We start from the raw sequence: 20,960 nt of genomic DNA, 5'->3' as shown, positions 1-20,960 counted from the left end.
TGACTGCCATTTTCTGAAATATCTTCAGGCCGTCCGTACTGGAATCATTCATCCAGATGGAATCGCACACGGAGAACAAGCACATTACTCGCATGACTAAGGACCTTACCTGAACATTGCATTCGGGCTCTATCCAAGAACTGGATGAGTTCACAACCTTCATTGGCTGTCTATATGTTTTTCCGCCAGTCCTGAAGAAGACCCTCTGTGATGTCTTTGCAATAGCACATACATCCAGGGATGAAATGTCGATGTTCAGCCATTTCACATCTTGAGTAACTCCCCTATCTAAACTATTGTGAAACTAATTTAGGGTGGGAGTACACTGAAATCTAAAAAGAAGGAGCACCATGAATTTTGTGAAGTTCTTTATATTGTTATGAAATGTGATTCGTGTTCCACATGTCTGTCACTACTTATGTCGCAATTTTTGTTTGTCTTAAACGTTTTCTCAATATTTTTTGTTATGAATTTGATTGTGTAGCAGCCTTATGTAAGATAATATATTCATATAATATATAAATGTTGGTATTAGTATACTGTGTGGTGTATCTTTAATTCATTTTGTCTAATGAGATTGAATATGAATTATTATAGTTACAAAGCAATTGTGAAAACCCAACAGAACCTATTGTAGCACGCATCACCCCCGGGATACTAGCTGTTTGCTTTTGCTTGGCAAGAGCTGATAGCTCCCGCCACGCAAAAGCAAACAGTCCACTTCAAGCATGCAGGAGCTGTCAAAATGCTTCCACTTGCTGAAAGCGAAGGTTTCATCTCTATTCCTGCCTGTAGATATGTGGGCAGGCAGAGATGAAACAATTGCTCTCACATGTAGGGAGCTGCATTTCCAGCAGCTCCCTGCATGCAAGAGCAATGCCGGCTCCTGCAGGAGGCGGGGAACGGACTGGGACCGCGAGGGCCTTGAGGTCCCCCTGCAGTCCCCATCATGCACACTGGGTGCCCTGGGTGTGACCAGGGCACAAAGGGACACCTGGCTGGGTCCCAGGGGATGGAGTCCCCAGGGCTGAAACTGGCCCAGGGAGGAGGACCACGCAGCCCCCATCCCCATTCAGTAAAGGCTATCCCCGGAGGAAGCGGTACCCGGGTTCAAAATATGGGCCAGAGAGGGATGGACCGCCATTTAATTAAGACCGGGCCCTGGGTTCCCAGGGGCCGAAATCAGCCCAGGGAGGGGGCCCCCGTGGCACCTCTTCCCAACTAACTTAACACTGGAATGTGGCTGGGCCCCGGGGGACTGGGTCCCCGGTGCCAAAATTAGCCTTGGGAGGGGGGCCGAGCAGCCCCCATTAAGTTGTGGCCGGGCCCCAGAGGATGGTCTCCTATGGGGCATTCTAGCCCTGATGCTCATTTCACAGAAATTAAACCTCAACAGGAAGCACTTCAAAATATAAACATAGAAGGTGCTCCTGCTGAAACTCTAGTTCTGTAAAGGACATATGATCCTAATTTCTGGGCTTGGCAAAGGCAAATCAAGTGTGTTTTCTCGGCAGCTCCATATTGAAAAACAATCTGAAACCCTTTGTGGAGGTGACTGCATCTTTGATCTATTGGACCGCAATTTGTATGTGACTGTGACAAAGGGGTTCTTTGTTGTCCCGTCCTGATGAGAGCAGACTCCATGGTTCTCCCTTTAAATTGCTAGGAGTCTGTAAATGTGGAAATCACTTGGATGCGTCTCTATTTGGCCTCGCCTACCTAAGTGGTATCCAAAGGAATTCCTGCCCTTTGCCAGGATGATGGACAGCTGAACAAGCGGCCTCCCCAGCGCGTTACCTGCCGATTTTGGTAAGGAGTTCTTGATGCAGAGGAATTTGAGGACATCTCCACCAAACAAAGAAGGACTTATTTCATAAAGTTAATAGGAAGGACCCTTTTTTGGTAGAGATTTATGTCTGTGTAGTCTTGTTGTCTTCTCTATAGGAGGATTCAGGTTATAACATATTTCTGGATAAAGATGCACCAGGAACAATCATATTGCCAAAACACACACAAGGTCACTGGTGACATTTCCTTGAGCTCCATTACACAGCTGTAGTGTAGAATACGTACTGGTCATTTACCCAAGGAGGAAGCACTTAGTAATTAACCATTAGAAAGAACTCCACTTGGGTAGATATTTTGTGCAAAACTGTGGACTCCTGTTGGATGAAAGGGTAGGTGTGGTTCCTTTGTGGCGGAGTCACTAACACAGCTACTGTCACACGCACAGAGACACTCACACATCCACTCTCAGACACACTCAGACACTCACTCAGACACTCATGCACCCACTCACACACCCGCTCACAGACCCATTCAGGCACTCATGCACCACTCCCAGACCCACTCAGACACATGCACCCCCTCACAGACCCACTCAGACACTCCCACGGCCATTCAGGCCATTCACAGAAACACTCAGAGACTCTCACACACACTCACAGACCTATACAATTACTCACACAACCATTCACAGACCCACTCAGAGACTCCCGCACCCACTCAAAGGCCCACTCAGGGACTAATGTATCTACTCACAGACCCACTCAGACAGTCAAGCACTCGCTCACAGACTGACTCATACACTCATAGAGGCACTCACAAACCCACTCAGACACTCTCACACCTACTCACAGACCCACTCAGACACTCACTCAGACACTCACGCACCCACTCAGACACCCAGTGAGACACATATGCAGCCACTCCCAGACCCATACAGGCCCTCACACCCACTTACAGAGCAACTGAAACACTAACTCAGAGACTCATGCACCCACTCTGACATTCATGCCCCCACTCACATACCCACTCAGACACTTATGCGCCCACTCAGGCACCCAGTGAGACAATTATGCAGCCATGCCCAGACCCATACAGACACTCACACCCACTCACAGACCAATTGAGAAACTCACATACCCACTGAGGCACTCATGCACTCATTCACACACTCTCTCTCAAAGGGTACAGTTAGAAAATAAAATGTAAAAATACCATAGAAATTCACTTAAAAAAACAAAGAATGGGGCATGGTCTGGCCATGGAGGAAATTGGCCACTTAGCTCCGGAGCTCCGCGCTGTGGGGAGCCCTGGACGGTGACGCCAACCCGCTGAGTGGCGTAATATTAACCTGAATTTAGACTTCGGATGGCGGAAGGGTTGGAGATGAAACCGCAGCAGTCCTGATGCCGCGAAACACTTCCTGCTGTGTCTTGACATGATTGCCTGCAGCTGACTGGCGCTCGGAAGGTGCAGCCATGTTGTGACAATGGAACCATCGAGGTAAACTTGCACGTGACGTCGAAAGTGAGTTTAGCTCCCTGCTTGGCTACAACTGTTCATTTTGAGACAGGACTTTATTTTTATATGCTTTGATTCAGATGTAACGACCTGGTCTCGTACTATTGTTGAGCCTGAGGAACATATGTGGTAATTTTGCCAGACTGAGATTGATGACGAACCTGCCTACAGAACAGAGCCTAACTTATCAGCGCACCAGAATATGGTGCCTTGATTATTAATTCAATTATATAGACCAGTACCAGCACTCTCACATTAACATTCATTTGCCTCTAAAGCTACTACACTGCAAAGCGAGGATTGATCCGTGTGGTCTAGTGATTTTTGCATTATTTTACCTGAATGCCTTCCTTTTTTCATAACACTTCACGCTTCACCCCTCCCTTGTTTGACTGCTAAGCCTTTTAGCAGTAACTGAATTTTACACTGAGGTTGTGGCAGCTTCTTCATATATTTTACATATGTGTGATACTATAGAGACAACTGTGGATAGAATCCCGTATTATCATAAGGGGCTATTAAAAGTGGCTTACCTTAGCTATAGAACTTAGTTTCGCCCTCCTGTGAATAACCCTGACAAGCTTGTGCGATGTTGATACTGCCATTAGATTGTTGCTGAGATTGAATACCTTGTTATAATCTATCCTGTCACGCATTTCTGGAGCCAATTACGTTCTACTCAGAAGTTCCAACAGGTGATCTCTCTTTAAACCTCCACATCTGAAGTGTGTATTCCAGTCATTATTTGAAGTAATCACTGGATACCTTACACGAGCCAGATTATTATTTAGACATCTGCCAAGTGATCCACTCTCATACCAGAGGATTTTCGCTAAAAGTTGGGGATGCCTTCTGGCAAGACAACTGGGAAGCCTGCAAGCAACTCCTCTTTTATGAAGCCCTACGTCAAAACCATATTACTTCAGACACATGAGGTGCCACTCCCTCAACGGCAAATCTTTCTAACCCTGCGATGTCATCCTCATCTGACTCTTCTATGGAATGGATACTACAGGAAATGTCTGCAGTAGGTTGTCGATTAGAGGGTATGGACACATCCATATCCATTCTCACGACCAAAACGAAATCCATTCACGCAGACATCGCTGGATTCTAGAGCCGGATGGATGGCCTAACCTCGCAGATGGTAGTGATAGAGAACCGTCTTAATGCTATTCCAGACCGAGACCAGAAGCTTCTCTTCCTCAGGAGTTAAGTAGTGGACTCAGAAGATAGAAGTCATCGAGACAATGTTTGTTTTTCGGGCTTTCCAGAGAAAATAGAAGGTCTAGATGCCAAATCCATTCTTGCAGAAGTTCTTCCAAAACTCACAGGTCTTATCTTCGATACACCATTGGAAATGCAGAGGGCCCAAAACATCAGACCACCCAACATAGGGAAAAACACAGGACCACATCCACTCATTGTCTGCTTTCTATGCCATGAATAAGCCCGTCAATTGATCAGAGCGTCTCATACACATGGCCCATATACATTTCAAAGTCATATGATCAGAATGGCAGCAGATTTTTTTAAAGAAACCAACGACCATCGTAAAGCTTTTCTTTCACTTAGACCTCTTCTGAGTCAGCTTGATATCAAATACGGCCTATTTGAGCTGGCATGTCTACGTATCACCTAAGATGGAACAACCAAAGACTTCTTTAATCCGGAAGACCTTTGTAATTTTTTGGACAGTCTTTCTACTCAAAACATGGAGTGTTCTGCGTCTCTACCAGAATTTGAATTCCAATCCTAACCCCAATCATCGATATCTATGATGTCCTCTGGTGGGTCTCGACATAGCTCAGGCCGGTGCAAGAGTAGAGGATAGGACCCCGATCGACCTGTTCGACCCATGGGAGATCGAGCACAGCCTCTTCAAGCGGTGACTGCCCTCTCACAGCAATGAGACAGAGACAAATCACGCTCTCCTCTTAATCCCCCTTTCTCAGAGGATGGTGTCTCTTGAAATATGTCGAATGACTGACCTACCTACATTATTGAGAAATTTGATATTTGTTGTCTTGACACTCATTGAAGAAGATGATGCTGAATAGGTGCTTTAGATAGTAATAGCCCTGTACAGTAAAGAATCAAAGTCAAATCATGTACTCCTCTTACACTTCCCTTCATCTTAAGAGAGCATGTCTTGAACTCTTGAACTTTACGCTGGAAATTCTACCTTCTTACATGGATGAATTGATGGAAGTCTGTTATCTTCTTTGCCTGCTGAAGACGATGATTGGATGAGTACCTGAACATTAGTTCTCCTTGTTATTAATTTTTTGCTTATAATGTCCCTATTTTACCCTATTCCCTTTTTCTAATGTATAACTATGCTACCTTCTATTTGTCCTCACAACGTTATACACTGCCTCTCTACTTATACTTTTATTATTGTTAATCTTTCAATATAAGACATGAACTAGGATTACTCGTTATAGACCTGAATTTCTGCTCACTTGGAATATATTATATGCTTCAGAATGTTCATCCTCTTTTTTGACCCCTTCTTGCATCTTTCTCTCCCTCTTTCTCCTTTTTAACAAAAATATATCAAATAATTTAGTTATGATTATGATACTATATAACTATCTAACTATGTTAATATTTAACTATGTTAATCTTTAGCTGTTCTAATATTCAACTATGATAATTTTTAACTATCATCTCAATGGTATGCTATACTTGTTTTGACTGTATCCTACAAATGATAATTTCCTACGATCCAGATCTTCTCCTTTGTCTTCCTCCCTTTTTGCCTCCTCCGATTTCCTACTTTTCTTTAATGTTGCACTATTAGGAAGGTTGTCTCCTACCCCCTATTCCCTCAACCTTTAATCCTGATATCTATACATCACGGGTTAAATACTCGAGAATTTGAAAACTTGAATACCCACATACTCTTACCTTTCATATATTGTATATTCTTACATGCTATAAATTAGGATAACTATTTACTGATTCTATTTCTTAATTCCTGCTTATTTGCTAGGCATGATATGTACTTTAATGTTCCTCCTCTTTCGTTCTCTTCCCACATATCTCCTCCCCCTCTTTCTCTGTTTAACCAATAGTTATAATATAAGTGCATTATAATAATATTTAATTTTTAATTGTGTCAATATTAAACAATGATACTATTTATCTACATGGTGTTAATTTTATATATGATAATATTTAATTGTGATAACTCCTATGTATGATATGTAATATTCTGTTTCCGTTACTACTATGTTACGCAAACTTCTATAATAATATTATGTTTATGATAAACTCATTTTATATAGGCTTTCTTTCTTCTTTTCTCTTTCTCTATTTGTTTCTTTGATCTCCTCCTTTCCTTGAACACTAGATTCTCAAGATGCTTTTTTGTTTCTCCCTATCTCTTCAACTTTTAACTCCAATCTTTATACTGTAGATCAAATAACCTGATCTTCTGAATACTTAAATATTCTTACTATCTCAACCTCAATGCTTTTACTATTATTGTACACATGTAACTTTTACAATTGACTTTGTCACCGGACGGGGCTCATCTGGTGCGCATAGCCCAAAAGTTCAGACCCGCAGAGAGCAGTCCTATTTCCCCAGTGCTATGTTTCCCCCACGGAGCACGTCTACTATTTTTCCCTTTATTTCTTTTGTCTTTCTTCCAGTTTTCCTAGAATCTTAATTTCCCCCCATTTCCCGTATTCTCCCATGTACTTATAAGCAACTCTCTTATTTTTCCTTCTCACAGTCCTTTAATCTTCTTGGAATTTTCTAGAAGCTTTCTGATTTCATCTTTGACCTCTCTCCTTACCCGGAACTTACTTATTTTCCATCTCCCCTCTTTTTCCTTTCCTTTTCTTTTCCTTCATTCCTTTTTCCATCCCCATTCTCTTACATAGTATTTTCCTTATTCTCTATCTCCCTTCTTTACCCTGATACACCCCAAAATTTGTACAGCTTTCACTATTATATATTTTCTTCTTTATTTCACTCCTCCCTTAAACTAACACCTCTCATTCCTTACATGAGTTTTTCGGTCAAACTAGCCTCCTACGCCTTCTAAAATAACTATGACAGTGAACATGTCTTCTTTCTCCATTACGTATTCTTTTGTGGAATATTAAAGGGCTTATGCATTTTATTAAACGTAAGAAAGTACTCTCTTATTTGCAAATGAAAAGAACTGATATTGCTCTTCTGCAAGAGGCTCTCTTGGATGTTTTAGGATCATCTAAATCACAGCAACATTGGGTGGGAAAAGTAATTCATTGTGGATTGACAACACAATCTTCCTCTGAAAAGGGTCAGCCATGGAAATGTGGAGTAGCTATTCTCTTACACAAATCACTACATTTCACAATTGTCAAGACCTGGGTTGATCCAGAAGGCAGATACCTCTTTGCTAACTTAAAAATAGGAGATAGGATCCTTTGTGTTGGCTCAGTATATGCTCCAACGAAAGCTAAACATTCCTATCTTCTCAAATTGAACCGATTGCTAACTGAAATTGGAGCATCTAGCTGTATCATTGGCGGTGATTGGAATCTAGCTCGTGACACAGTCTGGACAGAACAGGTTCCTTAGATAGATGTTATGAAGAAGACATCTTTGCTGAGATAAATAACATCAGACCACGGATTGGTGAATCATTTGCGCCTCTGTCATCCCTCAGATAAGGAATACACATTCCTTTCTTCTGCTCATGGCCCACAATCCAGGATTGATTATGTTATTATTTCCCATTCATTAGCATTAGTGAGTCCCTCATTTTTGAAGCTGGCCTTTCCGATCACTCCCTGGTTCTTCTTACTCTAGAAATAGGTCTAACTTCCCCAGGCCATAAACCAGGGCGTATGAATATTCAGAGATACCGCTAACCCCAAGGTAATGTCCAACTTCGTTCTCATTTTTCTGATTACTTAATCAATAACAAATCATCAGTTACCTCCTGTAGAACCATATGGGCGGCTGCGAAGGCAACTATTCGTGGATAACTAATAAGAGATGCAGCCGATACCAATAAATCAGCATCCCTGTGTCATACTGAACTTGAGGCCCAAATTATCTCTCTTACACGTATATTTATTTATTTATTTATTTATTTGCTTGTTAAGCGCGTGACTCAATTCCCGAAGGGATATCTCTGCGCTGTTACTTGCTTTTGGCAGATTACTGTAAGAATAGAGCTGGGGATGGGGGATCAGACAGGCTTAATACAGGGTAAAGAGGTATGTCTTCAGTTTTTTCCTGAACAACTCCAAGGTCCTGGTCTGTTTCAGCTCGGTGGGTAAGGAGTTCCACAGGATTGGTCCTGTGTAGGACAGTGCTCGGCCACCCTGTCTGGCTCTTTTTATCTTTGGGACCTGAAGCAACAGATGGTTGCTGGAGCGGAGAGTGCGTCCCGGGATGTAGGGCAGGAATTTTTCTTTCAGGTACCTGGGGCTGGTACCAAACAGGCATCGATAAATGATGTTACAGACTTTAAACTTGATGCGTTGTTTTATAGGTAGCCAGTGAAGTTGATGGAGAAGAGGGCGGGAAGGCGTTCTGGGGGGGGGCATTGAGGGCCAGTCTAGCAGCCGTGTTCTGTACCACCTGTAGTTTGTCTAACTGTTCTACATTAGCTGAGAGATATAGGCCGTTGCAGTAATCCAATCTGCTTATGATGAGGGTCTGAATGAGAGTTTTCCTATGGCTTTCGGGTAGGAAAGGAAAAGCACGTCTCAAAAGCCCCACCACATGGAGGCAGGCACCCGCCACTTGCGTGGTGTGCTCCTTAAGCAGGAGTGCCTGATCTAATTTGACGCCGAGATTTTTTGCTGTTTGTTTAGGGTTGGGTACGGGGCCCAACTCCAGAGGCCACCACTGCGGGGACCAAAGAAGGGTCGCCCCTTCAAACAGCATGACCTCGGTTTTTGATACGTTGCACTGAAGAAAGTTTTTTGACATCCAGCGTGCTACTGCCCTCATCCCATCAGCAAATGAAGACTGAATTGCCGGTGTTAGGGTCTGGAAAGGGAAGAGCAGCTGGGTGTCATCGGCGTACGATACAGGGGTAAATCCAAAAGATCTTATCAGATTAGCTAAAGGGGCCACATAAATGTTAAACAGCGTGGGGCTGAGGCACGAGCCCTGTGGCACTCCTTTTGCTAGTTCTCTCGATGGTGAGGAATGAGAGCCCAGTCTGACGCCTTGTGTTCGGTCTGAGAGGAAGCTATGCAGCCATAACAAGGCTGTGCCTCCCACCCCCACATCTCTCAGTCTTTCAAGTAGGAGATCATGTGATACCGTGTCGAAGGCAGCGGACAGGTCTAACAGCACTAGAATCACCGACTCCCCCCTGTCCAGTGACATCCTGATGTTGTCGGTCACGGAGAGGAGGGCAGATTCAGTGCTGTGGTTGGGCCTGAAACCAGATTGAGATAGGTCCAGGCCCTCCGCTGCCTCGATGTAGTTCGACAGGTGGGTATTTACATGCTTCTCGGTGAGTTTACTGAGATAGGGTAGGAGGGATATGGGTCGCAGATTAGATAAATCCGACCAGGGGAGTGTGGTATTTTTCCTGATTGGATTTACGACTGCTTGTTTCCACTCAGACGGTACCTGCCCTTCGCTGAGGGATTTATTAGGTATAGTTTGTATGAATGGACCTAGGAAGGGGCAGAGAGTGGACATCATTCTTGCAGGTATGAGGTCGTTAGGAGAGCCAGATTTTATGTGGTTTATTAGGGGGGGGAGATCGGTATCAGATATTGGGGGAAAAGTAAGTAGCGATACTGTTCTTTGCTGTGAGGTCGTCCTAGTAGCGCTGACATTGGGGGCATGTCTGCCACTGTTAGTGAGGGTGGCATTCAGGATTTTGTCATAAATTATGTTAATTTTGCTCTCGAAGTACATGGATATCTCTTCGCAGAGTGGCAGAGAAAAATCGTCTGCGCTAGCACATGCAGTTGGTTTCACAAAGGATTCAAGAATTTTATATAATTCCTTCGAGGAGTTGCCTGCCTCTGAAATCTGCTGGGCCAAACTATTCTTGCGGGCTTTTCTGATATTTTTGTAGTATGTGGATTGGGCCTCGGAGAAGGCTATCCTATCTACGTTGAGGTGTGACTTCCTCCACTTCTTTTCCAATCTTCTACACCCTTGCTTCTCACTTCTTAGTACTTCTGTGTACCATTTCTCCTTCTTGTGGGTGGGGAATTGTTTGTGGAGTTTGAGGGGTGCTAGCTTGTCTATTGCCTTTGTTAGAGAACCCTTGAATTTGATTAGGGTATCTTCTACTTTGTCTGTATCAAGGGATGTGGGTATTTCCCAAACCTTCTGTAGTCCTTCTATGGTGACTTTATGCCATTGACGTCGCCATATGGGAGGAAGGGTTTTATGAGGTATCAGTTTATTTTTTGTTGGAAGGTGAAACTCCAGCAGATAGTGATCTGTCCAATCTAACTGAGTGGTGACTATACCAGACATAGTGGAGCAATTAGAAAAAAGTAAATCCAGAAGGTGACCCCCTTCATGAGTGGGGTCCGAATTATGAAGTTGGAGTCCAAGGGTGGACATGTCTTGAAGCAGGGACATGGATTCATTCAATTCAGGGTTATCTGCATGTATATATTCTTCTTGTCACACTAAACCCAACAGCAACATCTTAGAGTTAGCTAAAACGTCACTTAACAATCTATATACTTCCAAAGCTGAATATGCCCTTCAACGTCTAAAAGGTAGACATTATGATCAGCGGAGTAAGCAGGCGGACTGCTTGCAGCACAGCTTAAACAACGTGAATCTGCCATGGCTACACCTGCAATAAGGATGGAATCAGGTATGATTCTAACTAAGCCAAAAGAAATAGTAAATACTTTTGCATCCTTTTATGAAAAACTTTACACTCCTGAGACTTCAGCAAATGAAGATCAATTAGCTGCCTACCTTGCGGATAGTGATCTTCCATGCCTTACAGATGAAGCTAGGGACTTACTTGACAGCAACATTAGCAGAGAGGAAATTGCTGCAGCGATTGCCAAATTACCTTATCACAAATCCCCAGCAGAAGACAGTTTTTATGCAGAGTATTATAAATGGTCTGGGGAAGAAACAATTGATACTCTTTATTCTGCCTTTCATTAAGCTGTTCAGACATCCTCACTTGGTCCTATTTTTAATAGGGCATTCATTGCGGTTATACCTAAGCCGGGTAGAGATCCGCTTGCTTGTGGTAGTTTTCGTCCTATCTCCCTAATAAATGGGAATTTTAAAATCTTGGCAAGTATTTTAGCATCCCAACTCCGCAAAGTCACTCCATCCATCATACACCATTCTCAGGTTGGCATTGTCCCAGGTCGTTCCTCTAGAAATCACCTACGAACATTAGCTCATATTTTGTGGGCTACAAAAGAGATGACGGAAGATGTTGTGGCCCTTTCCCTGGATGCAGAGAAAGCATTTGACCGCATTAACTGGGTCTATCTCTTTGCCGCCATGAAACGCTCTGGCCTAGGGTATCCATTCATTTCTAAGGTTCGACTACTATATGACAATCCTGTGACCCAAGTCCACTGCAGCAGTTTTTTATCTGAACTTTTCCAATTCAAAGGGGCACTCGCCAAGGCTAATCCCTCTCTCCCCTTTTATTCTTATTGGCGATGAAACCCCTTGCCTCACTTATTCGTCACTCGTCGCAGATCCATGGAATACCTGTAGCGGGAGGTGTATCTAAGTTATAGTTATATGCTGATGATATCCTTCCTACAGCTAGGCTGGTACTGAATCTCCCGAGACACAGTTCAGCCAAGGCCACACTCAGGAGCCTGCACTGGCTTCTGATGGACTGCAGGATCACTTTCAAAATCCTGTGTCTGACCCACAAAGCATTTTATGATGCCGGCTCTGAAAACATCAAGTCGCTTGTCTAGCATTATGCCCCTAGTAGACCCCTTCGATCTGTTCATAAAAACCTTCTTGTTGTCCCTAGGTTCCAGAAGGCCAAATGGGGTGGCAGAGCCTTTTCCACGGCCGCGCCCAAACTGTGGAACTCTCTCCCTCTAGAGATCTCCGGCCAGGCCTCTCTTTTGTTATTTCGCAAGGCATTAAAAACCTGGCTTTTCCCTGATTCCTTTTCTTAAGATCTATTTTTTCCTGTGTCTGGTTGCCCCGCACCAGCGCCTTGATGCCCTTGGGCTAAGTCTGCGCTTTACAAGATTACATTCATTCATTCATTCATTCATTCATTCATTCATACTCTTAAGGATGTCTCTCATTCTTTACTAGCCTTGCTTGAGATTATTAATAGGTTTTCTACCCTTTCTGGTTATAAGGTGAAGCTCTTCCACTCTCTTATGGCATCACAAAAGTATCAATTGATGACATCCCTTTTTGGTGGAAATCATCCCACTTAAAATACTTGGGAATTTTGATTAATCACGGATTGGAGGGGATGGTCTCGAATAATTTCTCACCTCTTATAGGACAAATGGAAACTGATTTTGCCAAGTGGTCTCTTTTGGGTTTTTACATGTGGGGAAAAGTACAAGCGGTATGAATGGTCACTCTAACTTGCTTTACTTATGTTCTTGGAATGCTTCCAATTGCAGTTCCCTTATCCACACTGCGCAGTATATGGGCTTTTGTATGGGGATCTATGCGTCCTCATTTAGCTGGTGCAATATTAATAGCTCGATGCTCCCATGGTGGTTTAGATTTGCCATCGCTGGAGCATTACTCTTTAGCCTTACAACTGGCACAATAAGCTTACCTCCACAATGTGTTACAATAGAACACTCACGATTTAACTGTAATGATGGCCTTGAATTTTTATATAGGGCTCGCAGTTCATGAATATCTCCTTCGTATCCTGTGATGCAAGCTATATATTACCTCCCCCTTTTCTGAATCATTTTGTCCACCATAAGCGTGGAAGGGTATACTCAGATGTGAGTCCCTTGCTCATTGCACCATCAGGATTCAAGCAAGCCGGGCCGACGACGCCTGAAATGGCAGAAACCGGTCCCCGGAAGCTTGTTTCCTTCCCAGTACAAGAATTGGCTTGGTAGTTTGGTTTGCCCTGTTCCCATCATGCACTGGGACAGGAACAGACTAATTTGCATATAGCCAAGTTCTGAGCTGGGATGGTGCAGTGAGCTAAAAAACGGTGATGGATCAAGCCCTGATCTTTGGACTGGGTAAGAGTGGTCTGCTTAATTCAGGCACTCTGTTCATCACCACCCCCTTTTCTGAATCGCAAGCTATATATTAAGCATGGCATCAAGCACATCGTGTTCTTAGGGTTGCTCATCGTTTGCATTCTAATGCTCCACTTTGGGTTAACGAGAGTATCTGAATATATGGTCATGCGCTTCATTGGTCCAGTTGGAGTTCAAGAGGAATCCAGACATTAGATCAGGTCATACTAAATGGAGAATTTAAATCCTTTCACCTACTTTGTGAGGAATTTGATCTTCCTCTACACCACATCTTGCGGCATTTGCAACTGCATAACATTGTCTGAGGCAATGTTTAGGTCCTTCTCCTTGGACTTTAGAAGTACTGCCGATATTTGACTATCTTCTTATTTGGGGATGTCATAAGGGTGTAATGTCTGGATTATATTGTGCTCTAACTAATTACTTATACTCACAACCACTTCTTAAAGCTCTTCGTGAGAAATGGAAGGAACGCTTACACATTATCATAGATGAAGATGTTTGGCCGGACATGTTGCAAGCCTTGGACAAAGGTTCTCGAGAAGCATGCTTGAAATTTTGTCTTTTCAAAACCTTGCATGACTGGTACTGGACACCTTTGAAATTACAAAGAGCAGGATTATTGCCACATTCTATGTGCTGGAGGTGTTCTGGAATTAATTGTGACCTTCATATACTCTGGGAATGTCCTTTGGACTCAAATAGGGGATACTCTTAAGGAAACAATTTCCCTCCAACTTCCCCTTACACCCCCCATTATTCTATTAATTGATCTTAAGAGCTTTCCTGATATTACACGCCCACAGAGTCGTCTATTACATACTGCACTCTCTACAGCCAAAATTTGTGTCTTGAGACTATGACAATCGCCTAATCCCCCCTCGAAGGAGGACTGGATGGTAGCAATGATTCAGACAGCATCCCATGTTCCTATAATATACAGATTACAATATCAGGAAGAAATGTTCCAACAAGTATGGGCTTCTTTTCTCCGAGACTCCTGAATGCTTTCTTTTCCTAACTTACCCTCTCGTCTCCTTTATTTCATATTTCTCCTTTCATCTTTCCCCTTTTGCCTTTCTCCCCCCTCTTCCCTCACTCTGTCCCTATCTCTTTCTCTCTTCCTCATATTTTTTATCTGATTTCTTCTTATCTTATTTTCTCTTTTTCCTTTTTTTGTTTTCTTATGCTATTGTTTTTTCTTTTTCTAAGTAAGGATAAGTCATTTTTTCTCTATTTAAGTATTCATTCTTCTATTTATTCATACATCTATTTGATCATATATTTGTCTATTTATTTAATGCTTCAACTATATATTTATATACTTAGGATTCTTTAGGACCTCCCATCATTCTCAATGTACACTACATTTTACATATTTAATACTTTTGTAAATCCAATTTTATCCGTTTTATTTGCTTTACCCATGGTCCTTAATGTCTATCCTGTCTCATGGTGATGAATGACAGGTGGTATGGATTTTTAAGCATACCATAGACAATATTCCTCTCTTTCATTATTGACCTTTTGTCTTTTACTTTATCCCTTTTTCTTTTCTCCTTCCTCTCTCCTCTTATATATAGCTTTCTCTCCTTTATAGCACATTAGTATATGTACTGTCAATAGTCCATTATCTTGTGCTACACTTTTATGTATTTATTTTTCTTTATTTTTTCAATAAAGAATTATGACACAAAAAAAAACAAAAGATTACAGGGATATTATAGTTAAAAAATAGAATTAAAAAAACCTTAGAAATCCTTTGAAAGAAACATAGGTTACAGGGATGTTTTATTTAGGCTCTCATTTCACTCGTAGTGTAGTATCACTCATTAGTAGTACACGAAGTATATATATTTAAGTTTTATGGTGGCTTAGCATACATGTTTAACACTAACCCTGGGTGAAGTACTAGGCTACGCTTGCATATTTTGCGAAGTTTGGGCTACTTTGCACTACACTAATTGCACGTAGCACATTGCAAACACGCGTAGCGGTCATTATTTCCTTGCTCGAGGTCCTCAACATCAAGTTGGCGACTGCGAGCGAGCAAAAGGACACCCTGGCAAGACTTTTTCCTCATTCGCGATCAGCAACATCAAGTTGGCGATCGCAAGCGTGGAAAATAAACCTCCTGGCGAGAGTCTCAACGCGAGGAGGTCAGGATTTCATTGCGAGTGGTCGCGTATGCTCGAGACTGCTCGCGATGAGAAACTACCAGTCCGCGTTGAGAAAGCTGCCGCTCGAGTGGAAATCGACTTGAGTGGCAGAAAACGACCGCTTGCACTGTGCAAGATGCGGTTTGCACTGATTGCACTGTGTGGACAAGCATCCGGCACTGTGCAATCAGTGCGAACAGCATTTTGCACAGTGCACTATGCAGTTCGCGTAGCTCGTGTAGTGCAAAGTGCACTTCCCGTAGCTCATGTAGTGCGAAGTGCACTTCGCATAGCTACGCGTAGCGCTACTACGCGAACTACGCCCAGGGTTATTTAACACTCATAAACTTTTAGAAAACACTTACACTCATTTGATGATGTCATCAGTGTTGTCATTTGAGATGTCATCAGTGATTTCACTGACCGTGTCATGAGTGATGTAATATATGAGGTCATAAGCAGTGCATTACAGGGGCGTAAGTAATAGTTATCTCAGCTAACTATAACTACTGAATCATAGCTGCCAATATTTCAGGTTGCTGATGTGTGACATTTTCTTAATTTCAGTGTAATTATAAGTGACATTCAATGACTATGAGCGACACTTTCTCATGAGCAAAATCAAGCAATGAAAAGACGAGGTAAACATTGTCTTCATGTAGCAGAAATTACACCCATTTGAGGAACAAGAAGATCTTAAAACTACTGCAAAACACCAGAAATGGAAGGGCACATGTTCACTGTCTCTGTCCCACCTTGAGCATTTCATTAGACTAGCACCTTGGCACTGTTCGATTGTTTTATTTCTTCATGTAACTACGGGGTAACTACAGGGAAAATATTGTTCATGTTCATGGCGCCTCTCCATTTACAAATCACAGTAAAGTATAATACATCCACAAGAAGGGCAGCACATTCATGTTGACACCTTAATCCAGAGCATTCCAAGTAGCCAAACAAGATTACATACATATATATATATATATATACGCTATGGACAACCCATCTGGAGGCAACTCCCCCCCCCTGTGTTGAAGCCAGGCCCTGCTTCCAATCATCAGCAGGCTGTCAACACCACACCGTGCACAGCATTTGCCATGCGCAGAATAGGGTTGGCTTAAGGGCACAGGGACCTCATCCCCTGAGGCCAAAGTATATGAAACGGAGCGAGGTGTGCAGTTCCGACCCTTAATTGACCCCAAGAACCCCATCCCCTGGGGTCTAATGCAATTAAACAGGAGCCGAGGGCATGCAACACCACTTTGCATGCCTTAATAGGCCTTGGAGCACCCATTTCCAAGCCTTCTTGAGCCCCCAGACACCCCATACCCAGGAGCAAAATCTAAGGGAAGTGGGCATGCAAGCATCCTCCCTGAGCCACATTAGGCCCTGGGGGCCCCATCCCCCCTGGCCCTAAGGATTTTAAAAGGGAGAGGGGCAACGTGGCCCCCTATCCAGGAGTCTGATTAGGCCTTGGGGACCTCATCCCAATGGGGCGTGTGGCCCCCATCCCTGAACTTATTCTTGCCCTGTCGACCCCGTCCCCCGGGCCAGCATTATTTGAAGGTGCGTGCCCTGGTACCCACCATGCACAACACTGGGGAAGCCATCATTGCAGTGCCCGGAGGGAGCAGCTATTTATGCTCTTCCTTCCAGGTGTGAGCAATATGTTGATCTGTTTCCCTTCTGCATCAGAGCGGATAGAGACACAGATCCCAAGTCAGCCAGATGGCGTGTGTAGTTTTTAAAGCTACCGCCCACTGGGAGCAGACACTGTGTTTGATGCCGTTTAGCAGAGGTTTAAAAAAAATTCCCGCTAGGTGGAAGCAAACACAAGTTTTCCTGCCTGAGAAGCCATTGTGTCCCAGGGACGGGCTCCCCGGGACGCAGTATGTGAGCAGATTTCTGGGGAAGGAGTCCCTGGAGCCATTTGTGGCTCAGGGAGGGGGGCGGGTGGCCCCTCCCTATTTTTATAAGTAGTAGCCCCGGGGGATGTGGTCCCCAGAGAATTTTAAAGGCTTGACCGGGGGGGGGTCTTTTTATCCATAAGCAATGTCCTGAGGATGGTCTAACGGACAAAGACAACATTAGACCGAAACATCGACTATCAACCTATTCCTTATTTTATTGTACTACAGGCAATTTTGGCTTGTGTAAACCCTTCAGATTGCCTACAAACATTTTGTGAAAAGTAGTTCACAATTGTAACTATGAAGACTATTTAACCTTATGTATCTTTTACTTCTGGCTACATTGTGTTGATTCTTGATTTTGTACCCTTTATAACTAATAATTTTCAATCAATATATAATCATGTTTTTGAATACATACACCCGTGTTTTTCCTTTCCCTATCTCTGTATCCCTACATGAATGATCTATTCATTGATAAATTAACAGATTTGTTTTTGGAGTAACTCAACTGTAAGCGACTTTGACATTGGCTTACCTGAATGTAATTTCTCAATTGCTATAAATATATTATATTTACAATGAAACTGAAGGAGACCCAGATACGAGTGGTGTTGCAGCCTTGAGCGAGCTCCACACTGAGGCTCAGGTTCTTCATCAGCGGCAACAACCTTCTGAGGAAGAAGAATACCACCATGTGGCCTGTGAAGGACACCTATGTTGGGAAGGTTACGAGCACAACTGCCCTTCTTTGAGGTGGAGCATGGCATCGCTAAAGGTAATAAGCACATATAGCCCTTCTGTTGCAAGGGCATGATATTCTTTGGACTACAAATCCACATCAATCCTGACATAAAGGAGACAATACTCTACAGAAGATGCCTCCTACACTGGACTCTGGTAAGATTTGAGATGTTGGGATTGAGGTCAACAGCTCTTGTATTCGTCAATAGGAAGACACAAGAGAGTATGGATGCTCCCATAGAAGAGAGAGAACTGAGATTAGAAGAAAGGAAGATTGTCTGATGCATGGCTCAGGTATCCAGCCACTCAAAGCCAATATTTCATTGACACTCGTAAGAACAGGACTACTAGCCCACAGGGAACTAGGAGGCTTCTCCGCGGTGTATCTGAAAGGTCAAAAAGGCTCTAGCAAATTAATTCAGGACGGAATGAGCTGCTATTACTGACACTGCTTTAACACTACAACCTTAGCTGCATAGGTTGAGATGTGTCTACCTCAACACACAGTAAAGGACCAGTGAAACTATGGACCCAAATATTTGTTTATATCAAATTTAAAATATGTACGGAAAGTTTGGCGAACTTAATATTGCACTATGTGAACTTTGGAAACTTTGCATGCAGCGAACATTCAGGCCTTCAAAGATATGAGGAAGATACTGCTCTGCAAAAAGTTTCTGTGTCAGAATATTTAAACACATTGCAACCTTTACAAACAGCAGGAAACCTGCAGAATTTAAAAAGACTTCACTATATTTGCCAACAAAAGCCTTCACAATTTTGCACATTATTTACTGGATTGAGGTAACCTCATTTGCATTCTGCTGCTATTTGTCTTGTTTTCAACACTCTGCAGCTCCCTGGTTCTAGAACTTCAAGAGCAGCAAGAGTTGGCCTGGTGAGACAGGTGATAGCCACATCAAATTGACATAAAAGACAACCATGTTAAATGGGTGAGTGCAAGTGATGCAAAAAGAAATCTGCTAAAGGTGGTAATAGGGCCAACACAAATATGATAGTCTTGGTGGACAATACTGAAGGTGTGACAAAAACATTGACCCATAGCGAGCAGGGAGAGGTAGCTAGCAGCACCAACCTGAGTGCAGTCCAATACGGATCCGCACAGGGACATCAGGCATGTGTCGCATCCGGAAGGATCCCATGGAGCTCAGGATATCAAGAGACATATTGGAGATTTCGGCTGCATGGCGGTTACCGTTGCGGTTGGGCAGCCCTGATGCCACCATGTAAGCATCTCCAATAGTTTCCACCTATGGGAGAAATAGAGAGGAGGACCGAATGGTAAACAGGTGCATTGAATGAACGCATTATCTTTGCAGTAGCGCTATCCTCATCACACTGCACTGTGCAGTGCTTACCTTATAGACATCATGAGAGCCGATGATGGCATCAAAGAGTGTGTAGAGGTCATTGAGCAGATCGACCACCTCGATGGGCTCACTCAAGGCTGAGATGGTTGTGAAGCCCACAATGTCACTGAAGTAGATAGTCACCTGGTCAAAATATTCTGGCCGTACTGGGGCTCCAGTTTTCAGGGCTTCTGCAACAGATCTACCTCAGGGAAGGGAACAAGATAAAAGAGGGAAAATGGTGAAGGGAGAGTAGTGAGGAGAAAGAAGAAAGTAAGGTTGGGAAACAGTTCAGGTAGAAAGAGGAAATAAAAATTAAAAGAAGGGAGTGTGACCAAATGGCATCAAAGGGAAAGAATGAAGAAACAAGAAAAACATTTGGAAGAGAATGAGGGAAAAGTCAATACACAGGGGAGTAAGATTTAGACAACAAAGAGGGAGATGTTGACAAATAAAGAAGGTATAACAGAACGATAGGTGATGGGTACCCAGGCTTAGAAAAAGTGATAAACAGGAAAGCACATGATGTCCATTCCACATTTCCTTCATTCTTCTAAGCCCCATTCTATCTTCTCATGCGCTTTCTCATTGGTCCTTGCCTCTCCCTGCTCTTCTCCACTGATTCCCTTCTCTCATTTGCCTCCCCTTTGCTTCCCTGACACACTTTTTATAACAAAAAAGTGCCATTGATAGTGTGCACAGTAGACAAATTAATTGTGCAAACTATAAGGCGTAATTGGGGGGACAGTTGAGGCAATGAGGGTTAGGCTAGCAAGAGCTCATTAAGGCTTCACAAAGGATGGAAGGAAGTCAGTATTGTTACAGCTGGTAAGGGACAGGAAGAGGGTTCTGTAGTTTTGGCAATAGGAGTGAGATAAAGAGCAGAAGATGGAGAAGCAGAATTGGGATAGTGAGAGAAAAGGCGAGGAGAAGCCAGAAAGGTGTGTGATGTGAAGGGAGGTTGTAGGTTGGAAACAAGTGAACAGAGAAGGAAGATACAGGAAGAATTGACCAGCGCCACGCTTGAAGATGATTTAGAATGTGTAAATTGAGACTAGAAGGAAATTGTGACCATCTGGGAAAGAAGGGAACTGAGGAAATGTGGACAACAGAATGATTTTGAAGAGTGTAACAGCAGAATTGAAGACTTATTGCTGTGGACAAAGCATACAGGTAGGAAGGTATGTACAGGGAGCACAGAGCAAGGTGAGTGAAGACAAAAGCAGAAACAAAAGCAGGAATAAGAGTTTTAGCTGACTGTAAATTAAGGATATA

General features: G+C 43.2%; 1 protein-coding gene across 1 annotated transcript in view; it reads right to left on the bottom strand.

Moving 5' to 3' along the window:
- Positions 1-20,960, bottom strand: part of GUCY2D (guanylate cyclase 2D, retinal) — a 345,795-nt gene that overhangs the window by 57,097 nt on the left and 267,738 nt on the right. The window contains exons 13-14 of the mRNA XM_078668830.1: positions 19,695-19,887; positions 19,412-19,586 (exon numbers count right to left, since the gene is read on the bottom strand). Coding sequence (XP_078524956.1) covers positions 19,412-19,586; positions 19,695-19,887 — 368 coding nt within the window. The remainder of the gene's footprint in view (positions 1-19,411; positions 19,587-19,694; positions 19,888-20,960) is intronic.

This window comes from Lissotriton helveticus, chromosome 12 (assembly GCF_964261635.1).
Source record: "Lissotriton helveticus chromosome 12, aLisHel1.1, whole genome shotgun sequence".
In the NCBI taxonomy this organism is placed as follows: domain Eukaryota; kingdom Metazoa; phylum Chordata; class Amphibia; order Caudata; family Salamandridae; genus Lissotriton; species Lissotriton helveticus.
Note: the sequence above shows the minus strand (reverse complement) of the source record. Positions and strands in the feature narration are given on the sequence as shown.